The sequence below is a fragment of the Gavia stellata genome, chromosome 3 (assembly GCF_030936135.1).
Source record: "Gavia stellata isolate bGavSte3 chromosome 3, bGavSte3.hap2, whole genome shotgun sequence".
Taxonomy (NCBI): Eukaryota; Metazoa; Chordata; class Aves; order Gaviiformes; family Gaviidae; genus Gavia; species Gavia stellata.
This window is the reverse complement of record NC_082596.1, coordinates 51,786,651-51,807,482: the sequence shown is the minus strand read 5'-3', so window position 1 is coordinate 51,807,482 and position 20,832 is coordinate 51,786,651. Positions and strand designations below refer to the sequence as shown.

Below are 20,832 nucleotides of genomic sequence, written 5' to 3'. Positions count from 1 at the left end.
AGTGCAGGTACTCAATTTCTGCATCTACAGGTCACTGTGAGAACTGGGCCCTCACATGAAAGACTGCCAAAGAAGAGGCTTTCCCTTATCTATGCAAATATGTCTCAGCATCACTACCTCAGTAATTCTAGTAGTGCACAGAATAAAAATAGAATGCATCTCATTGCCTTCTTCAGTTTCAGCAGTCCACCCTCAAGGCTAGAGCTGCAGCCCCACTGCATATTCGAGAAAGCTCTCCATTCTCCAGCCATCCCCACCTCCCCATAAGCAGACTGTTCCTGCTTAGGGGAAAAGAGGTCCCAGAAGAACAGGGAAGCACACTTTACAACTTCACTGCAGCAGCTTTTGGAGTAGACTTGCTCAGAAAGGGTTGGCACTGTCAAACACCACTCACTTTAGACTAGATGCAAGAAGTTTTGAAGCCTTTATTTAGTAGCAATTAAATTATTCAATTAACACTAACCTCCAGACAGCAGTTAAAATATTGTACAAAGAGCAGCTTGCCCTCTAGAAGCTCTGTACACAGTTCAATATAAACTTACACTCTAAGACTGAATGCACCCCACTGAAAAGGGGTAAAGCAGCTGTGCACAGGAGGCCTCACTGAGGTGCTGTACTACCTTTGAAATGCACAAGACATCCTTCCCGGGCATTTGCACAGTACAGACACAGGTCCTGTCCCTCTCGCCATGTTCCACCAGGTCCTGGACTGATTAGGTTCTTGCCTTTTTGCAGTGGTGCTGGGCACCAGAACTTCTAGTGCATGAAACAGATTCTTTTAAAACCTGTTACTAGTGTGCAGTTCAAATCAAATCCATAGATATTTAAATGGCTCTTAATTCCTTAAACCATAAGGTTGGTAGCAAAACAGGAGAGCAATATTCAAAACACACTGCACAAAACATTGAATAAATACCTCTGAGTAATGTTATCAGCTTAAACAACTGCATTAATGCTCCAGAGACAGGAACGCTTCTAGAATCTCTGACCAGAGCTCAGGATTTAAGGGAGTTAACTTTAGTAAAAGAAACGTCACTTTATGAAAAATTACATCTTTACAGAAGTGACACACCCTTCTTCATTTAAGAACAGAATATTGCAATTACTGTGTGTGCTTTCAAACATTCCCATGTCACAATAAATAAAACCAGTTTTACTCGTGCCAATGTTTTCTACGAAAGAAAGTATTCACAGAACAGCTGAAGGTGTTCTATTCTTCATACACCACAACCTAATATAGGTGTATTCAGCAAACAGGGCAGCTCAAAACCATGGCGACTTACTTTGTCCACACAGGACCCACCATCAACCAGAAAAATTATTCCCCTACCTCTGGGACTGCAGATCACGTACCACCAGATTTACTGTGGAGATGCTTAATATTCTGTTTGATAGCATGTCAGTTTTTTCAAGAGATAAGTAAAACAAGGGATAACATTAAAACATATGAAGACTTATTTGTATCAGTCACAGGGTCCTTATTGCATTTTAATAAATATCAGGCAAGTTAAAGTAGTTTCTGTCCCAGTAGTTGCCAGAATAAAGCCAGTCCTGCGTACCAGTATAGGGATTGGGGCCTTGGTGGAACCATCTGCAAGGAAACATACAGCACCTTAGTGAAGCTATTGACACACACTTTATGGAAGTTCAGAACTGCTTTGCTGCATCTTCAGCAGTTTACTGTTCAAAGTAATTATTGTGATTGCAAGAGCCCTCTTGGTTTTAAATTCATAAGTGAATTTAAAGTCATCTTCAGTGGGGGAGATCTCCCCATTTGCCACATGGCTTAAATGTCTCCTAGGTGAAACTACTGACACCAGTATTTTGTCACTTGAAGCAGTCACGACTATCACATAAAAAAAGGACAGGTACAGTTTTACTTCAAAGCAGTTGTGAACAATCATTTTGGCATGCATAAGCAGTAACAGTTTTTTCAAGACATCTAAACACCACAAGCACTGCAGTCCTGAAAACAGAAAAACATTCTTTCCCCAGGATCTAGATGTCCCCTTGTTTTGCAATGCACTTAACTCAGAACAAGTCTGCCAGCTACCCTCAGCATAGATGAAATATCACCCACAGGCTGCAGGAGAAGTCCCGGCTTATTACAACTTAACTGTGTTGCATTACACTGTTAGCACTGGGGGGCTAATCTGAATGGCCAGAAAGCTGATTCCATCTGCTTGAAATTACTTGCAAGCTTTTGCTAAGCTGGTTGTTGCTAGAACACTGAAGCTGAGCACCTTCTTTCTTTCCTTCCCTCTCCCCTCCCACCTAATCTGGCAGCACTGTGTATACACATGCACAGATTACACATGCACCTAACCTTTTGGTGGGTGGGCTAGCTATCTGTAAAATAAGGTGCACTTACAAGGACATACTACTGGCAAGTATCCCCCAGTAGTAAGTAGTACAATCCTGTCAAATCACCATGGTGCAGAAGTTGGTCCTTCCTCCTCTCCCACACCCATTTCTGGCAATCCTGCAGCCTGTTATTTAACACTGCTTTCTGTTTGGACCCAGTTACTCCATCTTCTGCCTCAACAGCACACACTGCACAGTACCAGACCTCTAGCATTTTACCCTCTTTTTGTATTTTGCCAAGCCGTGTTTATGGCACAAGTCAGCTTGCTAGAAGCTGTTTCTGTGGTTAATATGCTCCACAGCTTCCTTTCACCTCTTCACTGGCCACAAAAGCCAGTTATTCCTTTATATGCCTCACTGCAGCGAACACACTCACTTAGGTAAATCATGCGTGTGCAAGGCAGCCCATTTTAACTCAGCTCTTCCCTTCTAGGGTACCATAAGGTTTCAGAACAGATATTAAAGCACACTTGGACCAAATATGACTTGATCGCTTTAAAAAGCAAAAGCATAAAAGCCACCAGTATTGCAGTGTCATGTTACAAAGCAGGGCAGCTAACAGGCAAGTCTTGCCTGGCTCAAAAGTTTTGAGATGCATATCGGAAGAAATGCCTTGTACCATCTTCACAGTGATAAACTGAACAGCTGAACACTTCAATGGTTCTCCCACTGTCCTGGTTAAATGAACTGAAGTCAACAGAAGATAGCAGTCATTCAACCCTTGTGCCACGTATGGTTCACTACTGCATCACCTCTGCACAGCACGTGTCGGCTATTCCGAAGTAACTGGTGTGCACGTGTGCACATGTGTCTAGCTCACCTCCCAGTTCACAGGTAATAGCAGCTCATTCCAGAGCACAAAGAGTTTGCCAAGATGCAGGGCTATAAGCACAGTCACCTCATCTTTCACATTAAGGAATTCTACCACCCAGTACCTTACTAGTGTGTCTTCAACACTTGTACAGGTCAGGACAATGTGTCCCTCCTCCAGTGGCCACCTACTTCAATACGAAGAGGAAAGGTGATGGGAAGAACTAAATTTGAGAGACAGGAGACCCAAAGCAATCAGATAATCTAGCCAGGTAAGTGATGAGGGAAGGAGGGGACTGATTTTCATCAAAAGCAACAGACCACTGCTGTGTTTCAGAACTGAACTAGTCTTTTACTCAACACTTAAGACCACTGGTCAGTCTCTAAAACATTAAGTGTTCAACATGAATTACTTCTTCAGGAACACCAAGACCCCACTTCCAAAGTGGATTCAAAATAATTTAAAAAAAAAAAAATCACTAGGCACTTTGGAGAATTGTCTTACAAGGGAGGAACTCTACTAGACAAAGTAAGAAGCCTGCTTTTCTGTGGCAAGGAAATTGCAGTAGTTTACATCAGAGTTTAGATTACACTGCAGATTAAGACCTACAGTTGACCTCCTGGTAACAGGTAGGAGAGTTTCCCTTCACAGTAGGCATTTTTTTCTCCCCAAAGCACAACTCTTCCTCCACACTTTATGTTCATCATTTGGAGGCAGTCACATTTGGCATTCCTACTAAAGACATCAGTCACTAGGAATTTTCTGCCAAAGCTTTAGAAACATCCTGGAAAACAAAGAGTTCTTAAAAGATATCCCAGGCAAGTGCTGAGCAGGTCTACAGTACCTGCACAACAGCAACTGAAGAACATTATGAATGGTGTCTGCACTAATTATACACCCTGAAAAACACTGCTCCAATTGCCCTCTGGGAATTCCCCAATTTCCAATACCAATCTCGGGTGCTTTGAGCTAACACCTTAAGCAACTTCAGGCACCTGGAAGAACACAGTATCCCTTGCTTTGAAAACACTTGGTGAGAGCTAGGACCACTCTGAATTCAGGAAAGGAAGAGGGAGGTGGAAGGCTGTCTAGCACTTAACACATTTACTTGGATGCATTACAAAGATGTTATTTTCTACTCATCTCAGGGCAAACAAACCCCAAAACTTCAGGAGAGCAGGCACAGGAAAAAGACAAAAGGCAGACATGTCCAAACCTGGGACTCTGGGATGATGGGTGACTTCATTTGAAAAAAAGAAAAAAAAGTGATTTGTAGTTACAAACAGACATTTTAAAGATATTTAATCCACAGTGTCTGGGTGTATTAATAGCTAGTTAATAGGGAAGAGATGGAGCTTGCTTACTTTTAAAGAGTTTAACCCTACCATTTCTTTTCTGTGAAGAGACTGCCAATTCATTACTATACTTTTAAATAGACCTTGTCTGATCAAACTAGATTCACTTGGTCATGTTTTCAGTTTCTACTTAGCTTGTGTGTAAGGGCTCCCAAATGATCCCTCTCATCTTATAGTAAAAAAACCAAACCACCAAACATCCTGGCAGATCTCTTGTAATCTAATTTTTCCCTTAGCTCTTCTTTCGTAGTTAGTAACCCTCTCAGATAGGAGACAATGACTTGGATATCTGGGTGATAAAAGTCATTTCACCAACTTTGAGAATAACCGTATGCAGTGAGAATACAGTATTGCCAGCATACAGCAACTGATCTGAGACATCATGGGCAATAAAATATCAGGTTCACTGGAGGAAGCATTTCCTTCTCTCTTCGGCCAAGCATGCAAATTTGAGGCAATTATAAATTAATCAGCAACAATAGTCCTTACAAGCAGCTATCAGTGGCAACATCTTTTTCGTGTCAGAACCAAGAGGTGCTCAGAAAAGACAACACAGTTTGTATTTGAATATGGGTGTGCAAGCAGTGAGAGGGAAGGAACTGAGACCAAGCCTGACTCTTCTCTCTAGAAGCACTACAGCCTGCAGGGACCAAGTCTGCAAATACAACACAGTGTCACTACCAAACATGATGATGTCAGCTCTTCATGCTGACACAGCACTGCACATCACTGGCGTGGACTGGCAGTTAACCTGAATGTTTAAAACCTTTATATAACTACACACACACACAGAGAAGCAAGCACGCTAACCTCGTCTTCCAGTCTTCTTCTGACTTTGATCGATTTTTGCGGGCAGTCCTTTGTTTTTCTTCTAGCCTCTTCTTTTCTTCACTAGCTAGATCTTGATGGAATAAAAATACACAAATAAAAATACAGAAGACATTAAAGTGTAATATAAGACAGGGACATTACTCCACCTGACCCAGCAAATAAATAAGGGAAGTAGTAAAAGTTGTGCATTTAAATAGCCTTCTAGATAACACGGAAGAGCTTCTGGTTTAGTCTAAGAGCAAAGCCAGGCCAGCTGTGGCACAAGATCAGCCAATGGTATTCCAGTCTTTAAGACTGCTAAATACATATGTTTACCCATGGCTTGAAGACCCTGAAAATGTGTTTACATGACAGCAAATGTGAGCTAGGGGAGGTGGCATATCTAGAATTTTTTTCAGTAGGGAAACTGATTAAGATATGCTGGATTTATTCCAGAGGTCTGGCCAGCTGTTTCTTGTTAAGGTTTGGGGTTAAGTTGTTACTAGTGCCTAGTTCCTGATCAACAGGGGTTTGAAATATTCATTTCCAAACCGCAAAGAATTGTCTCTCTGCAGCATCCCTTCATTTTTTTGTTAATGAACTAAGGTAGCATGGGTCACGGTCCTAAACAAGCAAAACAGTTGCTTCTGTTCAGGAGAAAGGATGGTCAGAAAGTCTGAGGAATAAGTCAGACTAAGCAGCAGATGAGGTGAAGGGCGATCTCTTTCATACCTGAATCCTCAAAAAAGCATTTCACAAACATCTTAGAAAGAAGTAGTTGAGAGAATAATTTTTGGAAGACTATCAGCCATTCTCAGTTACCCTGCCAGCTACAAACACACTGCGTATTACCAGTCTATCTAGACAAACTCTATGCTGTTAGTACAGTTAAGGAATGTCTGTCGCTAACAGCATAGTTATTTGCACTTCAAGTTTAGATAGACAAATTACTGGGGATGCTCTGAACCAAGTATACGCCCATCCTACTGGCCACAAAAGAATAGTACAGGCAGGAAAGACTGGTTGTGGGAATTCACTGATCTGCTTTTTTAAAAGCCTCAAATAAAGGGTTATCAGCTTCTGAGGAAAAAACCACACAAGTACAACTGCACTGTATTATGCCTGCGTCACTGTTTTTCATACCTAGTTCTCAGTCTGTTTATCAAAATTAGTCACAGTCATTGCTCTATTACATAGGTGAAACTGAACCACAGGTTTTGTGACTTACCCCAATCACTTAGCAATCCAGAGAAAGCAAAAGCCCCCATGCTTTTAGTCTACAAAGCTGGCCATCCTGCTTTAACATGCAAAATGCCCAAAAAAAAAAGGAGCAAAAGAGGGCAAGTGGAAGGCTGTTCCACACCATATCGAAGTATTTAACACCAAGTCACATGTCAGAAGACTAAGAGACACTTTTCACTCTATCGCATCTACAGTAACAATCTCTATGAGGTTTCTAAAAAAAGCACAGTATTTCTACTCACTGCAAGTCTCATAATGTATTTCTAATACACTATTCTAGGACAATAGAAGTGTTCAACTCCCAGTGAAGAATAATTTTGCATCAAGTGTATTTTTTGGCATTGCAGTTTCACTTAAATAGTTTAGATTGTATTTCTCAGAATTGGCACATCAAAATACTCCTTTTGCATCAGGCTGATGGCAACAGAAAACTGAAAAGTTCAGAAATACTTCCTTTCGATGCTCAGAGATTGTCTCCTTAGACTAGTTTCCAATTATAGGGCTTGACTATGGAGCACAGCGGAGGGCCTAAAGCTAAATAAAAAGCATAGCTTCGTGAAGTTTAAGATTCTTGGTTATATGGAAGAACATAAGCAAGTAGGTGGTGTGGTGGGTTCCTGGCCAGCAACTAAGCACCCACAAGCTGCTTGTTCACTCCCATCCACCCCCACGAGTTAAGGGAGAGAATCAAAGAGCAAAATAAAAAAAAAAACCCTCATGGGTTGAAGTAAAGACAGTTTAATAAGTGAAGGGAAAGAAAAAAAGGAGGAAAGTGATGCAATCACTTACTACCTTCCACCAGCAGACCTGTACCCAGCCAGGCTCCAAGCAACAGCTACCTCCCCCCGACACACACAATTTACTGCTAAGCATGATGTTATGTGGTGGTATGGAATACCTCTTTGGTCAGTTTGGGTCAGCTCTCCCGACTATGTCCCCTCCCAGCCTCTGGCCAACCCCAGCAACAGAGAAGGTCTTAGGACTCTGCACATGTTATTCAGCAACAGCTAAAACATTAATGTGTTATCAACACTGCTCTGGACACCAGTCTAAAACAGCATCATATATATGGGCTGCTATGAAGAAAATTAACTCCATCCCAACCAGCCCCAGTACAGGTGGGTGACATACCTTTCACTAGAAGCGTACCACAACCTGCAGAAGGCTGTATTAAAGAGTTACTGTCTTGCAGCATGGAGGAAGGTATCTTTCTGGGTAGTTACTTACTCTAACAGATCATCTAACAACTTGAGTGTGGAATTCACTTTTTTCCCAGTCCCTCAGTTTTCACAAAAAAATAAAAACACCTTTACCAATAACTGAAGTTACCTATTTCTCCATTTTCCATGGCTCTGATATCTGGTCGTAGCCGGCAGTCAGTTTTGGGAATGACACTCTCCATTTCTTTGTCCAACTCATTCAAAGCCATGGCAAAGCTAGTAAAATTATACATCTGAAATTCAGAAACAAAGATAAAAGGTGACTTTACAATGTCTTTAGCTGCTAGTCTTAATACACAAGAAAGCTGCTATCTAAAAACAAACATCCAAGTGCTTTTTTATTATTTAATCACTCAAGATACCAGCAAAACTGCACTGTCAGGCAGAGTATAGGCAATCCTTGGCATTTCTGTTTAAGCAGACCAATTACTCAGTGCACTATTTCTCTCATCATCTTTTTCCAGACCTACTGGTATTTTCCCTATCTCTGTAGAGATATTTCCCCCTTGATTAACCCACTGAGAGCAGCTTTTCTTGTTCCAATTCTTTGTCTTTCCAGTTGTACACATACCCTTGTATTCCACCCACTGGCTCTTCAGGTCCACAGCCCTTCACACACCAATTCATGCTACGCAGGCTTTGCAAGCGTCTCCTAGGATGTGTCTGCCCTCTAATAAAGCCCTTCAGAAGATATTTCTCACAAGGTAGGTGCCTCAGTGCGGGGAGCAGGGTGGACAGAAGAGGTGGGGAAAGTGCCCATACCCCATACTACATGAAGCACCTCATTTTCCAGAGAAATTCCGCTAACTCTAGAGTCATGCCTGTGGCAGTTAACCCTCCAACCCCACATTATAGAGTTACAGTTTTAGTGGTAAATTTTGTTGCAATAAACAGGCAAATCCAGACTTGTTCATGAAAAAGGCAACAAATGGATTTGCTTTATGTTGAATGTACAGAATAATAGGATAGCACACACTTTCAATAAGCAGAAGCATAGCTGACCTGTGCTGAATTTGGAGGTCTTGGAGTTATCTTCCAGAGCAAAATACTTCCAGGAATAACATACACACTCTCAGAATCTGGCAATGGCATCTCATCTGGTTCTTCAGTATTGCCCACCTAAAGGCAGCACGCAAAGGGAAGAGAAAGAGTTCTTTGGAGTCATAAACTGTTTACACCCATTCATTCCAACACTGGAACTTACATAAAATTATTTCTTTGATCAAAAGTAAATAATTTCAGCAACAAAGAAACTTATCCTTCTTGACAAGCATCTACAAAATAGCATTAACATAGCTTACATACTCCCAATTCCCTCCCAGTGGAAGACTACCAACAGTTTCTTGCATCAACATCCTCACAGATACAATCTGGACATTCAAGCATTAAGAAATGTCAATTTTTCCACCACAGAGGTGTACTGTTTCCTCAAACACAAGTATTTCCATGCCTGATATTTAACTCCATTATTGCTTCATTAAAGTTGAAGAATAGAAGTCACATTCCTCATCCTGTCACATCAAAGAAATGCCAGCACATAATGCAAACGCTGCCTTCAGTTTGTGCACAACAAAGCCCTACGCTATTACTCTTTGCTCAGAGGAACCTTCCTTTCCACTGACCACTACACTACTGAAATGGCAAACTGCAAACGTTAAATGAATATTCTAGATTACCTGCTTCTGGGAAGGGTATCCTATGAGGCTGACATACACGGCCTGAGGCAGCTGCAGCCACAGCGCTGTGAAATGGTTTTCGCAGAAAGGGAAAAACTCCACCCAGGGTTACTAGGGCAGTAGAGAATAACTGGTGGTCACAGTGTAGATGTGACCTGAACTAGTTCTAAACCATTACCCTTTTTACGCACAGCTTTAAAGCAGCTGGGGTCCAATGCTGCTGACATTAATTCCGCCACACAAGCGTATGTTACAATACTAAACTAAAGCCAGCTAGATAATGAACATAGCTCTCCCAAGAAAACTTGGTGTCACTATCACAGCTAAAAACAGCAGCACATTTCAGAGACCACTGGAGAGTAAACCTGAACTTAAAGGCAACTAATGCTTTAAACACTTTGGCTACATGCCAACAGCTTTAATCCTGCTGCTAATAAGCTTTGCTCTCTGATGGTTGCATCAGATAATACAGACAGATGTTTTAGTGCAAAAAAAATCCAGTACCCAAACTGGACTCAGTTGTCCCCTGAGATGATTCATGTGTTACGCCTCAAGAAAATTCGGAAGTATTAAGGATTCTGTTTCACTATGGAGCACTTGGGTACAGTGCTTTTAATAATGAACAGGTTGCAAAGTAACCAGAACAACATGCAGACCAGATTCAGTCCCTCAGCTATAAGGATGATATACAGGGCTTTCAGTTGACTACATCTGAACTGTGCCGGCAACCTGCCATTCTGTCCTTTAAAGGACACTGATCAATCTTTCAGCAATCGGGAATTTGAAGCGGAACAGATCAGAAAGATATCCTTCTATCAAAACAAAGACACATCAATACCAGGCTGTCAAACTCCAAACCAACTTTTATAGAAAGGCTACAATACACACTGCAATTTGTGCCTTGTTGGATACATAATCTTAAAAAGGTCATAAGAATTACAAAGAACTAGGTAAAAAGTGGATTTTCATGTGCTTTTGCCACAATGATCCATATTTTATGCTCAGCGCTACTCAACCTCTCAGTATATTGCAAGGAGGGTAGTAACAGACTTTGCCAAAGCAAGACCTCTGGTATCTGTAAACAAGGCACTTGTGAGGGAAGGTGCTGTTGCCTTACATTACGCTCTTCCATATATTTGCACTGAAAATTTACACGAAACGCTTCATCTTGATTAAAAAAAGGCTCTAGTTCATACAGAGCGGAATCATCCTGCTCTAACCCCAGGTCTACTGTAACTCTTCTGATGCTGGTAAAATATCACCTTTGCACACACAAAGGCTTGTCTAGCTCCCTGCAAAATTATTTTTCCTTAACTTTTATTCCTGTAAAAACCAAAAGGATTTGGGGGAAAATCTGGGGCAATTTTCAAAAGGACTGGCATCCAAGCAGGTCTCCTAAAGGGAGACAGAAGTGATTCTTCATTAGTAGCAACGCAGCACGAAGGAATAGCTGGAAAACAACTAAATAAATCTGAAAATTTGAATTTGAGAAGTTTGGAAGGCTGGGTACTTTCATGTCTGAATGAATCCTTCACTACCATGAAGAGACAAACCACATCCAGACATTATACATGAGACTTGGCTCACCTAGCTGCTCAAAAACTATAAACCATATCAACTCCTCAAACACAAGGGGGCAGTGGGAATACATGTTCAACAAAAGACTACCTGATTCATAGTGTGCATTGCAAAGCTTTCAGTTTTCCACAAAGACATAGTTCTGTTAAATGAGTAGAAAAAGCCTGCTTTTCTAGAGTCAGAGCAACATCGCAGCTTGAGCTTTATGCAATAGGATTCTTCATTTTGAAGTGAAAACCACGGATCATCTTAAGCATTGTTGGAAAATGCAAAGTGGTAGCTGAACAAAGACACAGGGTATGTTTTTCTTTGCTCCTTCTCCCTGGAGCTCACAGGGTCAGACTCGAGGAGAAGCAGTAATCCCCAGTGCTTTAGCTCTCTCCTGATGACAAGCACTGGAGCAATCTTAGATAGAGCAACAATCTGAACCTGCACAGGAACAACTGCTTTCAGAGTTCTCTGTCCCTTTTTTTCTTAAGTATAAGAACTACCAACACCCAAAGCAACAAAGATCTGGCTTCGGTCACCAAGGGGAACAATCCCTGTTTTAAGCTACTATGCGAGTCGTTGTTCTTCATCAAGCTATATGTTGTCACCATCAACATCCACCTTAAACAAAAAGCATACTGCTGACCAAAAATCTGGAAGAATTAAGAATGAGGGTTTTTTTCTTCTGGAAAAAAACATGCGATTGTGGAGGGGAAGGAAAAAAAAAGAAAAAGAGGCAAGCATTTCTATGGTTGTGAAAATTTAATAGAAAGCAATACAAAAATTCCTTGTAAAAGCTGCAAAATATGATCTTCTATCAAGATGAGAAAATAGTCTATCCTGCCTCTAGGAGTCCAAATCATCAGAACCATGGTCCAACTAATGAATATGCTATTTCCTCCATGTGACTTAGGAGGAAGAGGCAGGTAATGAACCAGCCAGTATTTAGATCAATCCAAGTTTTGGGAAGTTTCAATACATATCCTTGAGAGAGAAAGCATTTTATCCCTTAATGCTGGTACTCATCCAATCCCTTTTGTATCCTCTTAGGAAAGACAGAATAAGTGAAAAGAAATCTTAATGCTCTTAAACGCTACTAAAATATTTAGCTGTCTTATCATGCTTTTGAGATACCACCTCTTAATGTGATTAATACCTGTTTACCGCTTTTCTTCTCTTCTGCATTTTTCTTGTCATTTTTTTTGTAAGCTTCAAATGTAGCTGGGTCAACACTGTACAAACACTCAGTCCACTTCCCATACAGTGCACAAAGTTTCTTTTTGCTGTCAAAAAAAGACTAAGTTTACAAAGGAACTTAAAGAGATTTATTTCATCGTTTCAGACAAAAATATTTGAAATAAGAACTTCTGAGAGCAACTCTTAAAACTCCATTATTGATGTTGCACAATTCATAACCTTCCTGCTGGAGGTTCATGCCCTTGACCGACTATGTTAGAGGTATTCAGTTCTACAGCTCCCATAAGAAACAGAGGGCAGCCATTTGTTTCCTGTTAGGAATGAAGCTGTTACCTTTTGTCCTGAATGTAGCCTTCAACTTTGTGCAACTCCTTCCCAAAGAGACCACAGGGCTTGAAGCTTAGTACACATTTCTCACCAGTTCTAAAGGCAGAACAAGAGGGCATTAATTACTTCCAAATGCTTTTCCTCTTCAAACTTGTAGCAAGTGAAAGCACTCATGCTCTTAACTTACTTATGGTTAGTTATTTCCACATTTCCATACTGCTCAATCCAAAGTTTCCCCACTATAATGTTATGCACACAGCACGTAGGATTTGTCCATGTGTAGGCTTCATTGTGTCTAAGGGATGGGAATAAAAATTAAAATACTGCATCTTTGTACTGGATGTCTCTCCTGCAACAAACCATCATCTGTAAGTCACACCAAGTCTTGAAATAGACATGGCAATAAGTCAGGAAACCCAAGAAGTTTATTAACCTATTGCTACTGATTTTATCAATTCCTTACCACTTCAGTGCAGTCACTGTTAGCACTGAAAGACATGAGGACAGCCAACAGGACTCACGCATGCTAGTCTTAGTAGGACTGATGCCCTGGCATCTGTAGAACATACAGACACAAGTCCCAACTACTGCTACTATTAGTATGCAGTATATTAAGAGAAATTATGGCAGTTCCTTTCATCTTCTCATCCCCTCTGCCCCCCAAAGTGATCTGCCATCAAACATTAGGACATGGGTGTTAAGACATGTTGATTTCTAAGCCATGAGACTCTAATGCACACTAATCATCATGGATGTGGCCACTGTGCCTATGCAATTACTACTTATCAACTTACTCAAGAAGCTCCAAAGTCATTGTGCCTTTTGGTTCTGCTTCCACGCTCTTGCCCCAGAATTTGAGTTTAGGATAAATTGATCCATGAAACACAAAATCATTATTTAAACCTTCAGCATAGAAAGCACTGATTGGTGGATGATGGCTAACTTGCTCTGAGAGAAGTCTAAAACCAAGATCATCTCTGCAAAATAAAGATAACCAAAAGCATGTATCTACATATCAAGTGTAGTGAAGTCACACTTCTTTTCCCCAGGGTGAAAGAGATAGTTGGACCCATGTATAGTTGCTGTACTCAGTGCAAGAGTTAGTTAAAACCCTAGGAAAAACAAAAAGACAGATCAACTAATACATAGAACATCCTCATTCTAAATAACTGAGGACATAATGTAAAAGGGTAACAAGAACTACCAAATCTGATCAGCTAATATGTTTACTTTTGATAGTGACCTCTTTACTAAACTTTTGCATAAACATAGGCCAAAACCTCACCTGAGAGAAAAATTCACCCTAAGTGCAGGTGCACGCTAATAGACTAACATTGCCTGTTTGTATTCTGGACACTCATATAATGACTATTAAGATTCTAACACCTCCCTTATGTACCATGCATCTTTTATTTCAGAAGGTTTCAGAAAAAAGAGTCATTTTTGTAAATAAAACTTGCTTTTAAACCTGGCAAATTTCATTTGCCTGCTCTGAGCTGAGAAGTTAAGTAGTTTCCCTTCACCGTAAGGTGCATTGCTGAACACCAACACGTACTGCAAGTGCCTCCAGGAGCTGCTAGGAGAATGGCTGGAATCTTACAATCCAAAGAGCAGTCTGCAAGCCACCTGACAAGTCTAATGAAACATCAGTTACACAGAATACCACTCTCCACTCTTCAGTGCATCTTCTGTTCATTACCTGATCAATTCATATGTCTCTCCGAGCAATGGGTTGAACGGCTTCCCTGTACGTTCCCACTGCGAGGCTACAGCAGACACAGCAAATGCAGCAACACACTATTCAAAAGAGTAACAGTTAATCTCCTGGATTTTAGTCTTTATCAATTATCAACAGCAGTCATGGTATATTACAGAACGATTCTTCTGAAATAGGTTAGCGAAGTCCTGTTTGCAAGGCAGGGGAATGAACAGCTTTCATCAAAAGGCTAAAAAAAGCAAGCCTTATGAAAAGCAAAACTTTTCCCTAGATAAAGCAAAATTGGTTAATGAATAGAAGAATCTGACATGCAGTAAATTACAGGAGTTCCTCTTATAATAACACTATCTATGAAAAAAAAAATCCCAATGCATTCATCAGGAGCTAGCACAAATTACCACACCGAAAGTACCTGCATTCGCTCAGTTGTGCTGGAAAGTGAGCTGGCTTTGTGGATGAGGTATGTATGCTCCATATACTCTGTAAGTCGCTGTAGGAAGCTCAGTGGCTCATTGAATATAACCGGCATTGTGATCTTCGACAACTCCTGATGCACAAATGAAATTTGTGTTAAAAAACCAAATGATTAGACACACCGACCTGCAGTAACCCAAGTGTAATTGGCTTATTACAAAAATAAATGATGCTCTTGGTGCTAATGCAATGTGCTTGACCTGGCTCCACTAATGCTGAAAGGAAAAAACCCTGTACATCCCTTATGAGCTTGATAAGCCTATCTGTGTTGATGACGTTAAGGCTACTTTTAAAACAAAAAGAAAACCAAACATCTAACAAACAAACTTCCTATCAACAAATGCATTAAGAAGGTGAGATGAAACAATGGAATGAAGTATTAATGACCTTTTTAAAGACTAAGTTATTTATTACTCTTAAAATAGATATAGGCCATCTAATTACTTAAACATATTATCTTTTTTGGAGGCAGGTGGGCAGGCAGGGGGAAGGGACTGAGAAAGGACAGGGAAACATGGCAGCACAGGAGTAAAACCAGAAATTCTGTAGTCTGAAGAAAAAAGCAATTTTTGTAACAGGAATAAAAACTTAAAAGAAGTCCTACAGTTTTGATGCTGCTTATTCTCTTTCCCATTTTTACAAAGCATGCCCTCTGAATGCGTAACATAGCAATATTTTAAATTGCCTGCAGCAGCAAATTAAAAGCATATAGTATGACCACTGGCAACGTGTGCAGTGAACAGCACTGTTCTTAACCATAATAGCAGCATCTGGCACTAACAGCTTTGGCAGACACTTTGGTACAATCCACTTCAAGTTCTGCACCACCACCACCACCCCCCAACTTCTGCGCAGCAATCTCTACAAAGCAGAATTACAACCTTTATGGATTTTTTTTTTCCTGCACGGACCTTATGCCAGACAGGCTTTCAATCTGCTGTTCGTATTTTAAGGTTATAACACTTTTCCACTACAGCCACTGTGAGAAGCCTCAGATGCTTCACAACAACTCAGGAGACTTGGAGCTGCTGATACAAGCATTCCCCAGCACTTCCACATCTCATTGCTTGATGCTGTTTCTAACTACAGCAAGGGAAGGAGGAGAAAACAACAGCAACTAAACACACACATTCCCTTCTGTAGGCTACTGTTACAGGCTGACAGAGGTTTATCAGCAGTAAGTACTTTCAGCCTATTGCAGGATATAGTGGAGAGAACTCTTCTCAATTCAACCTTAGCTGGAAGCAGATTATGTGCCAACCAGCTAACCTCTGATCTGGCCACCATCTGGCCAGTAACACCACAGGGGAAAAGACTGAGATACTAAGGGGAAGGGAGAAGAGCAAAATTAGGGTAGTTGTTTTTCGGGTTTTGGTTTTTTCACAGTCAAAAAGGTTTTGCTACCACAAAGTACTTTAAGGGTTAAAATCAAGAGAAAATGCTTTTACTGAAGGAATATTGCTCTGTCCAAGTCTTACCTTTGAGTTGTGAAAGCAAATAAAGTGTAAGCAGCAAATTAAAAAAAAAAATCCCTCTCCCCAACAAGTTTTCATTTGGGCCTCAAATGAAACAATCACTTCATGTCTTTTATCATAGCTTTCTGGTTACTTACCATTCCAATGCATTTTCTTAAGATACTCCAGATACTGAAGTCATTTCTGGAAAACATCGGAGATGGCAAGCTTGTTCTGCAGAAAGGAATAGGGAAGAAAGCAGAAGTAAGAAAAGTTTTCCGTTACTTACCATGACTAAGAAACCCAAATATTCTTTTTTGAAAGTAACAGTTCTCCAATTTTTAAACTAAAAACCAAGGGGGAATGACAGTGCTACTTTGAAGCACTTAAACTGTTTTACCTGCATAGAAACCTGAATTTCCCCGAAAACAGAACCAGAACCATTCCATTCATTTTTGCATGAGAGCAGTGGAAGAAAACTTCTACATCAGTTATCAGAAAAGTATTTTCACAATGTCACCATTAAGATATTTAGTTGCGTCTTTGTAAGAAAAAGTAAGTTCCTTCCAAGTAGGTACACAGGTATGTTCACTATGTCTGAACAGATCTGAGGGTTAAACAATGGGTTTTTTTTTTTTTGCTAGTCACCTTTATACTGACAATGAAGGGCCATGACATTTATTGCCTGTATTAAAATCAGCCCTCAGGAACAACAGAAAAAGCAGCATCATTAGAGAACAGAGAACACAGCAGCCTGTTCTACATGGGCCTGACATATCCTGAAGCAAGTCTTAAACATACTTTCAAGACCAACATTTAGGCTGTGTAATACAGCCTGTATTTCTCAGCTTTATGAGAAATCAGGCACAGATTTTGTTCCATTTTCTTACTGCTACTGACCAGCTCAACTATTAATCCGATTTACCTATAGAAAGGTATAAATATAGGCCAAAGCCCTTTGTCCACAACGCTAAAATCTGTGTTTGGATAATGAAGCTATTACCAGTGAGAAAAATTATCACTAGTTAAGAATTACCTACAGCTCACTCAAACTGCATGAACTAATTGAGTTTCAAAGTTCAGTTAATTCTAAGTGGTAGTGTTGCCCTCCTAACCAAGAAAGTCTTGTCTCCCCTCAAAGTAGCTAAAGCAACATCTTTTTTAGAGAGTGTGAACAGGCTGTAGCTGCCTCCTTCACTTCTCTGATACACAGAAACATTGCCAAGAGAACAAAAAAAATTAAAAAAATCTGTTCAGGCTAAGCTGTTAGTTTCAGTAGCCCTATTTGCTGTGTTACCTCCCATACTTACCTGCTACTGAAACACCTTTACCAGGGCTGATGTTTCAGTTTTCAGAAAGAACAAAACCAAAAAAATGCTCCTTAAAATACAACAAGCCCCATCCAATGAAAAACTTAGTCACATGCCTGAACTCCTCAGGGTACCAAACTATGTTTTGTTAGCTGGTAGCTAATAGCCTAACACTGACTTGTTTTACTCAGCTCCCATTCAGGGGATGAGTGGGTAGGAGGATTTATTTTAATTGACTAACATGGGATCACTCACTCCCTACTCTGATTTTCCACTGATACACAACATTTCGTGAAGCAGATAATCTTGAATAATATTAAGTATAAAATACTTCTGTGGATGCTTTGATACAAATGTCCAGGAGAGGACAGTGTCCATCAAGTATTCACTCTTACCTTTGTTTGCAGTGTTTACTTTTTTTTTATGTGTTTTCTTTAATGAAGGCAGTTAGTAGAGCGGCTATTTGTGTTTAAGTAAGCCCTTCTGCATGTAAAACACACTCAGTGCCTCTAGTTTGCTGAAGTACACACAGGGATTGCATTTTTTCATTAAAGTTAACCTGTCCCTCCATTCAGTTTGTTTAATTACTTGAAATCTGTCATTCAGTTTCAGCCATTCTTCCATATTTCTTACTTCTATCAGCCAAACCTGATATGGGAGTCAGTTCTTCTCTCCATGTAACACACACATAATGAAGAAACAAAGTAGTTTTAAGCCACCAGGAAAGATCCCAGAGACATGTAAGGACATGTGGAAAAATGACAGGCAGCCAAGACATAAGGCCCACTAACCTTGACACACTCCCTGTGTTCAAGGGAAAGGTTTGTGAATGCAAAAATTTCCTTCCAGATGTCAATTTTAGAAACAACTCAGGAAGTCAATTTAGCTTTAAGTTACAAACACATCTGCTGGAATTTCTGTGCAGTAGAACAGATAAGATGCATTTAAGATCATTCACTTAAACAAAAAACACTTCTTCTAAGCATTATCTATAGTAGATCAGCTACTACAGGAATCTTGCAGGGAAGAAGATATATGGTATGAAAAAGGCATGTTTAGCTTGTTCTTCATGTAACCTGATCAAATAACCTCCTGGCTCCCAAAAAGCCAAACATAAACACATTTGCATTCTCAAAGGCCCCCCGGGGGGGGGGGGGGGGGGGGGGGGGGCGGCCAAAGAGAAAGCTGACTACAAAACCTCAGCAATATGAGGGAAACAACAGTGATAAACGGATGTTAAATGTTGGCAGGTACTGCAGAACATTTTTGCACAAAGGGGTTGGGGGGGCGGGGGCAGGGGTGGTTTGTTTCCTTTTTTCTTTTTTAATCTGAGATGAACTTAAAAAAAAAATTTCCCTCTTAAAAAGAAGTGATTGGAATGCTTCCAGATTTAATGCACTATTTTCTTCTCTCTCAAGTCCTCTCCCAAAAATTTTTCAAAAATTAAGTCCAGTCTCAAACCAACCTAAACTACAAGAAGTCACATCACCCACATTCTTTCAAACACTCCATAAGCAATCAGTAGGATACAAACTACATTTAAAAAATCAGAACAAAACAGCAGATAAGTGGCACTGGCTTCACCTATCTATATATGCACATCTGAACACTTAATTCCTCTGAACCAACAGATTTATTCCTACATCTCCAAAACCAAAACACACACACACCCCCGCCATCAAAAACTGACCTCCACCTCCCTGTGCAAAACCCTCACCACTCAAAAGAGAGGCAAATTAGAACTCAGCTTTTCTAGGTGAAGGTAGGAAATAGTCTTATTGATAGTTTATATGCTAAACAGTATTAGGTACTCTCAACCCAAATGCAGCTGCAGATCCTCTATTTATCTGAGGAACTACAGGAAGATGTCAAGATTTTATGCAAAAGAAATTAATCTGGTCTATTCTTTAAGTGACTTGCTTCCATGTGGTTAACACAAATGTAAGTTAAACAAAAAAGTTACTGCAAACCCAAGGGTGTAAGGATGGAATTAAGTGCTATCAAAACATTGACCCCCTCACTTTGCACAGCATCAAGAAATTAAGGTTTCTGCTCTGAAAAGTACACAGGTGGCATCACAGACAATACCTATTTGACCATATGCCCTCTAACGAGCCCCAAAACCACAAGAGGCACAAAAGAGCCAACAGCTCCAGGTAGGTAACAGTTCTGAAGTCAGAAGTGCAAACAGATCCTGTACCAGGCCAAACATCGCTGCCACCAAGAGCTTCAGAAATTAGGCTAGAAACACCACACAACTCCCATCCCCTGAGAAGGTTCCTTGGAGGTAAAATTTAAATTGGCTGAGCTCTGGGGAGAAACAGTTTGCATCCATATATTTGTGGACAAATCCCAATGTGTCACCAAGGTGCCATGTAAAAAAGCTTGACATTACAGCTCAACCTAGAATGTGCTCTATAGCTATTTAGTCACATAAAATACGACCATACATTCTTATTTATATGCAAAACAGATGTTTCCACTTTTGTTTAGCAGTAAATCAGCAGCCAGCCGATTTATGCACTCATTTTACTCCAACATCCTATTCTCTCTTTACTACTAAAAGACACACAACTCAAATAACTTACGCAGAGGTACTTGTTTATTACTCTTCATTCCCCTATATAAAATGAGCAGATCTTAAATGCTCCTCCAGTCACCTGCTCCCTACAGTTCTGACAACATAGTGCAGCACTATGGAAACTTGCCAAGTTATTTCTTCTTTACAGTAAACAGAAGATCAACTCCTGTTAAACCTCTTCAAGACAATGCATGTCAACATGCATCGTCATTTTCATGTTTATCACGAATTGCCTCCTTTCTCCTCATTTTTCCAAGGCCATGAGTGCAACTCAGATGTCCACCTTCACCTAGTGCTTCCCCCACCCCTGAACTTCCTGCTCTAATTAGGAAAGGCACTCAGCCAAGGCCATAAATACCACCCTTGCCAACAGCACAAGAGCACAGAGCAACATGCTTAGTCAGCTACTTTATGTTACCTTCCCAAACCACCCGGTTACTGTTACTCCACCCAAGCCCTCATTTGCCTTAGTCTTTGCCTAGTATGGGAGGGATACACATGCAGAGGTTGAACCTTGAAACATCAGGTCTCTGACCTTACCACATACTTCAACAGTCCCTAGAATTTAACTATTTAAGATACCAAGTAATTAAAGCATGTCTTGCTTGCTTCTGTAAAATTAAATATGAATTTCCTGTTTTTACAGAAATCTGGTGTCTCCATCCTCATTCCACACATTCAAAACACTCCCAAAGTAGTCTTTTTGAAACACACAGAAGTCTGGCTTG

General features: G+C 40.4%; 1 protein-coding gene across 2 annotated transcripts in view; it reads right to left on the bottom strand.

Moving 5' to 3' along the window:
• Positions 1-405: 405 nt before the first annotated feature.
• Positions 406-20,832, bottom strand: part of OSBPL1A (oxysterol binding protein like 1A) — a 71,930-nt gene continuing 51,503 nt past the window's right edge. For both annotated transcript variants that reach the window (XM_059815798.1, XM_059815799.1), the window contains 11 exons: positions 16,372-16,447; positions 14,698-14,832; positions 14,268-14,365; positions 13,363-13,545; positions 12,756-12,863; positions 12,575-12,664; positions 12,201-12,327; positions 8,805-8,921; positions 7,912-8,035; positions 5,341-5,431; positions 406-1,591 (listed from right to left, as the gene is read on the bottom strand). In XM_059815798.1, coding sequence (XP_059671781.1) covers positions 1,489-1,591; positions 5,341-5,431; positions 7,912-8,035; positions 8,805-8,921; positions 12,201-12,327; positions 12,575-12,664; positions 12,756-12,863; positions 13,363-13,545; positions 14,268-14,365; positions 14,698-14,832; positions 16,372-16,447 — 1,252 coding nt within the window. In that variant the 3' untranslated portion in view covers positions 406-1,488. The remainder of the gene's footprint in view (positions 1,592-5,340; positions 5,432-7,911; positions 8,036-8,804; positions 8,922-12,200; positions 12,328-12,574; positions 12,665-12,755; positions 12,864-13,362; positions 13,546-14,267; positions 14,366-14,697; positions 14,833-16,371; positions 16,448-20,832) is intronic.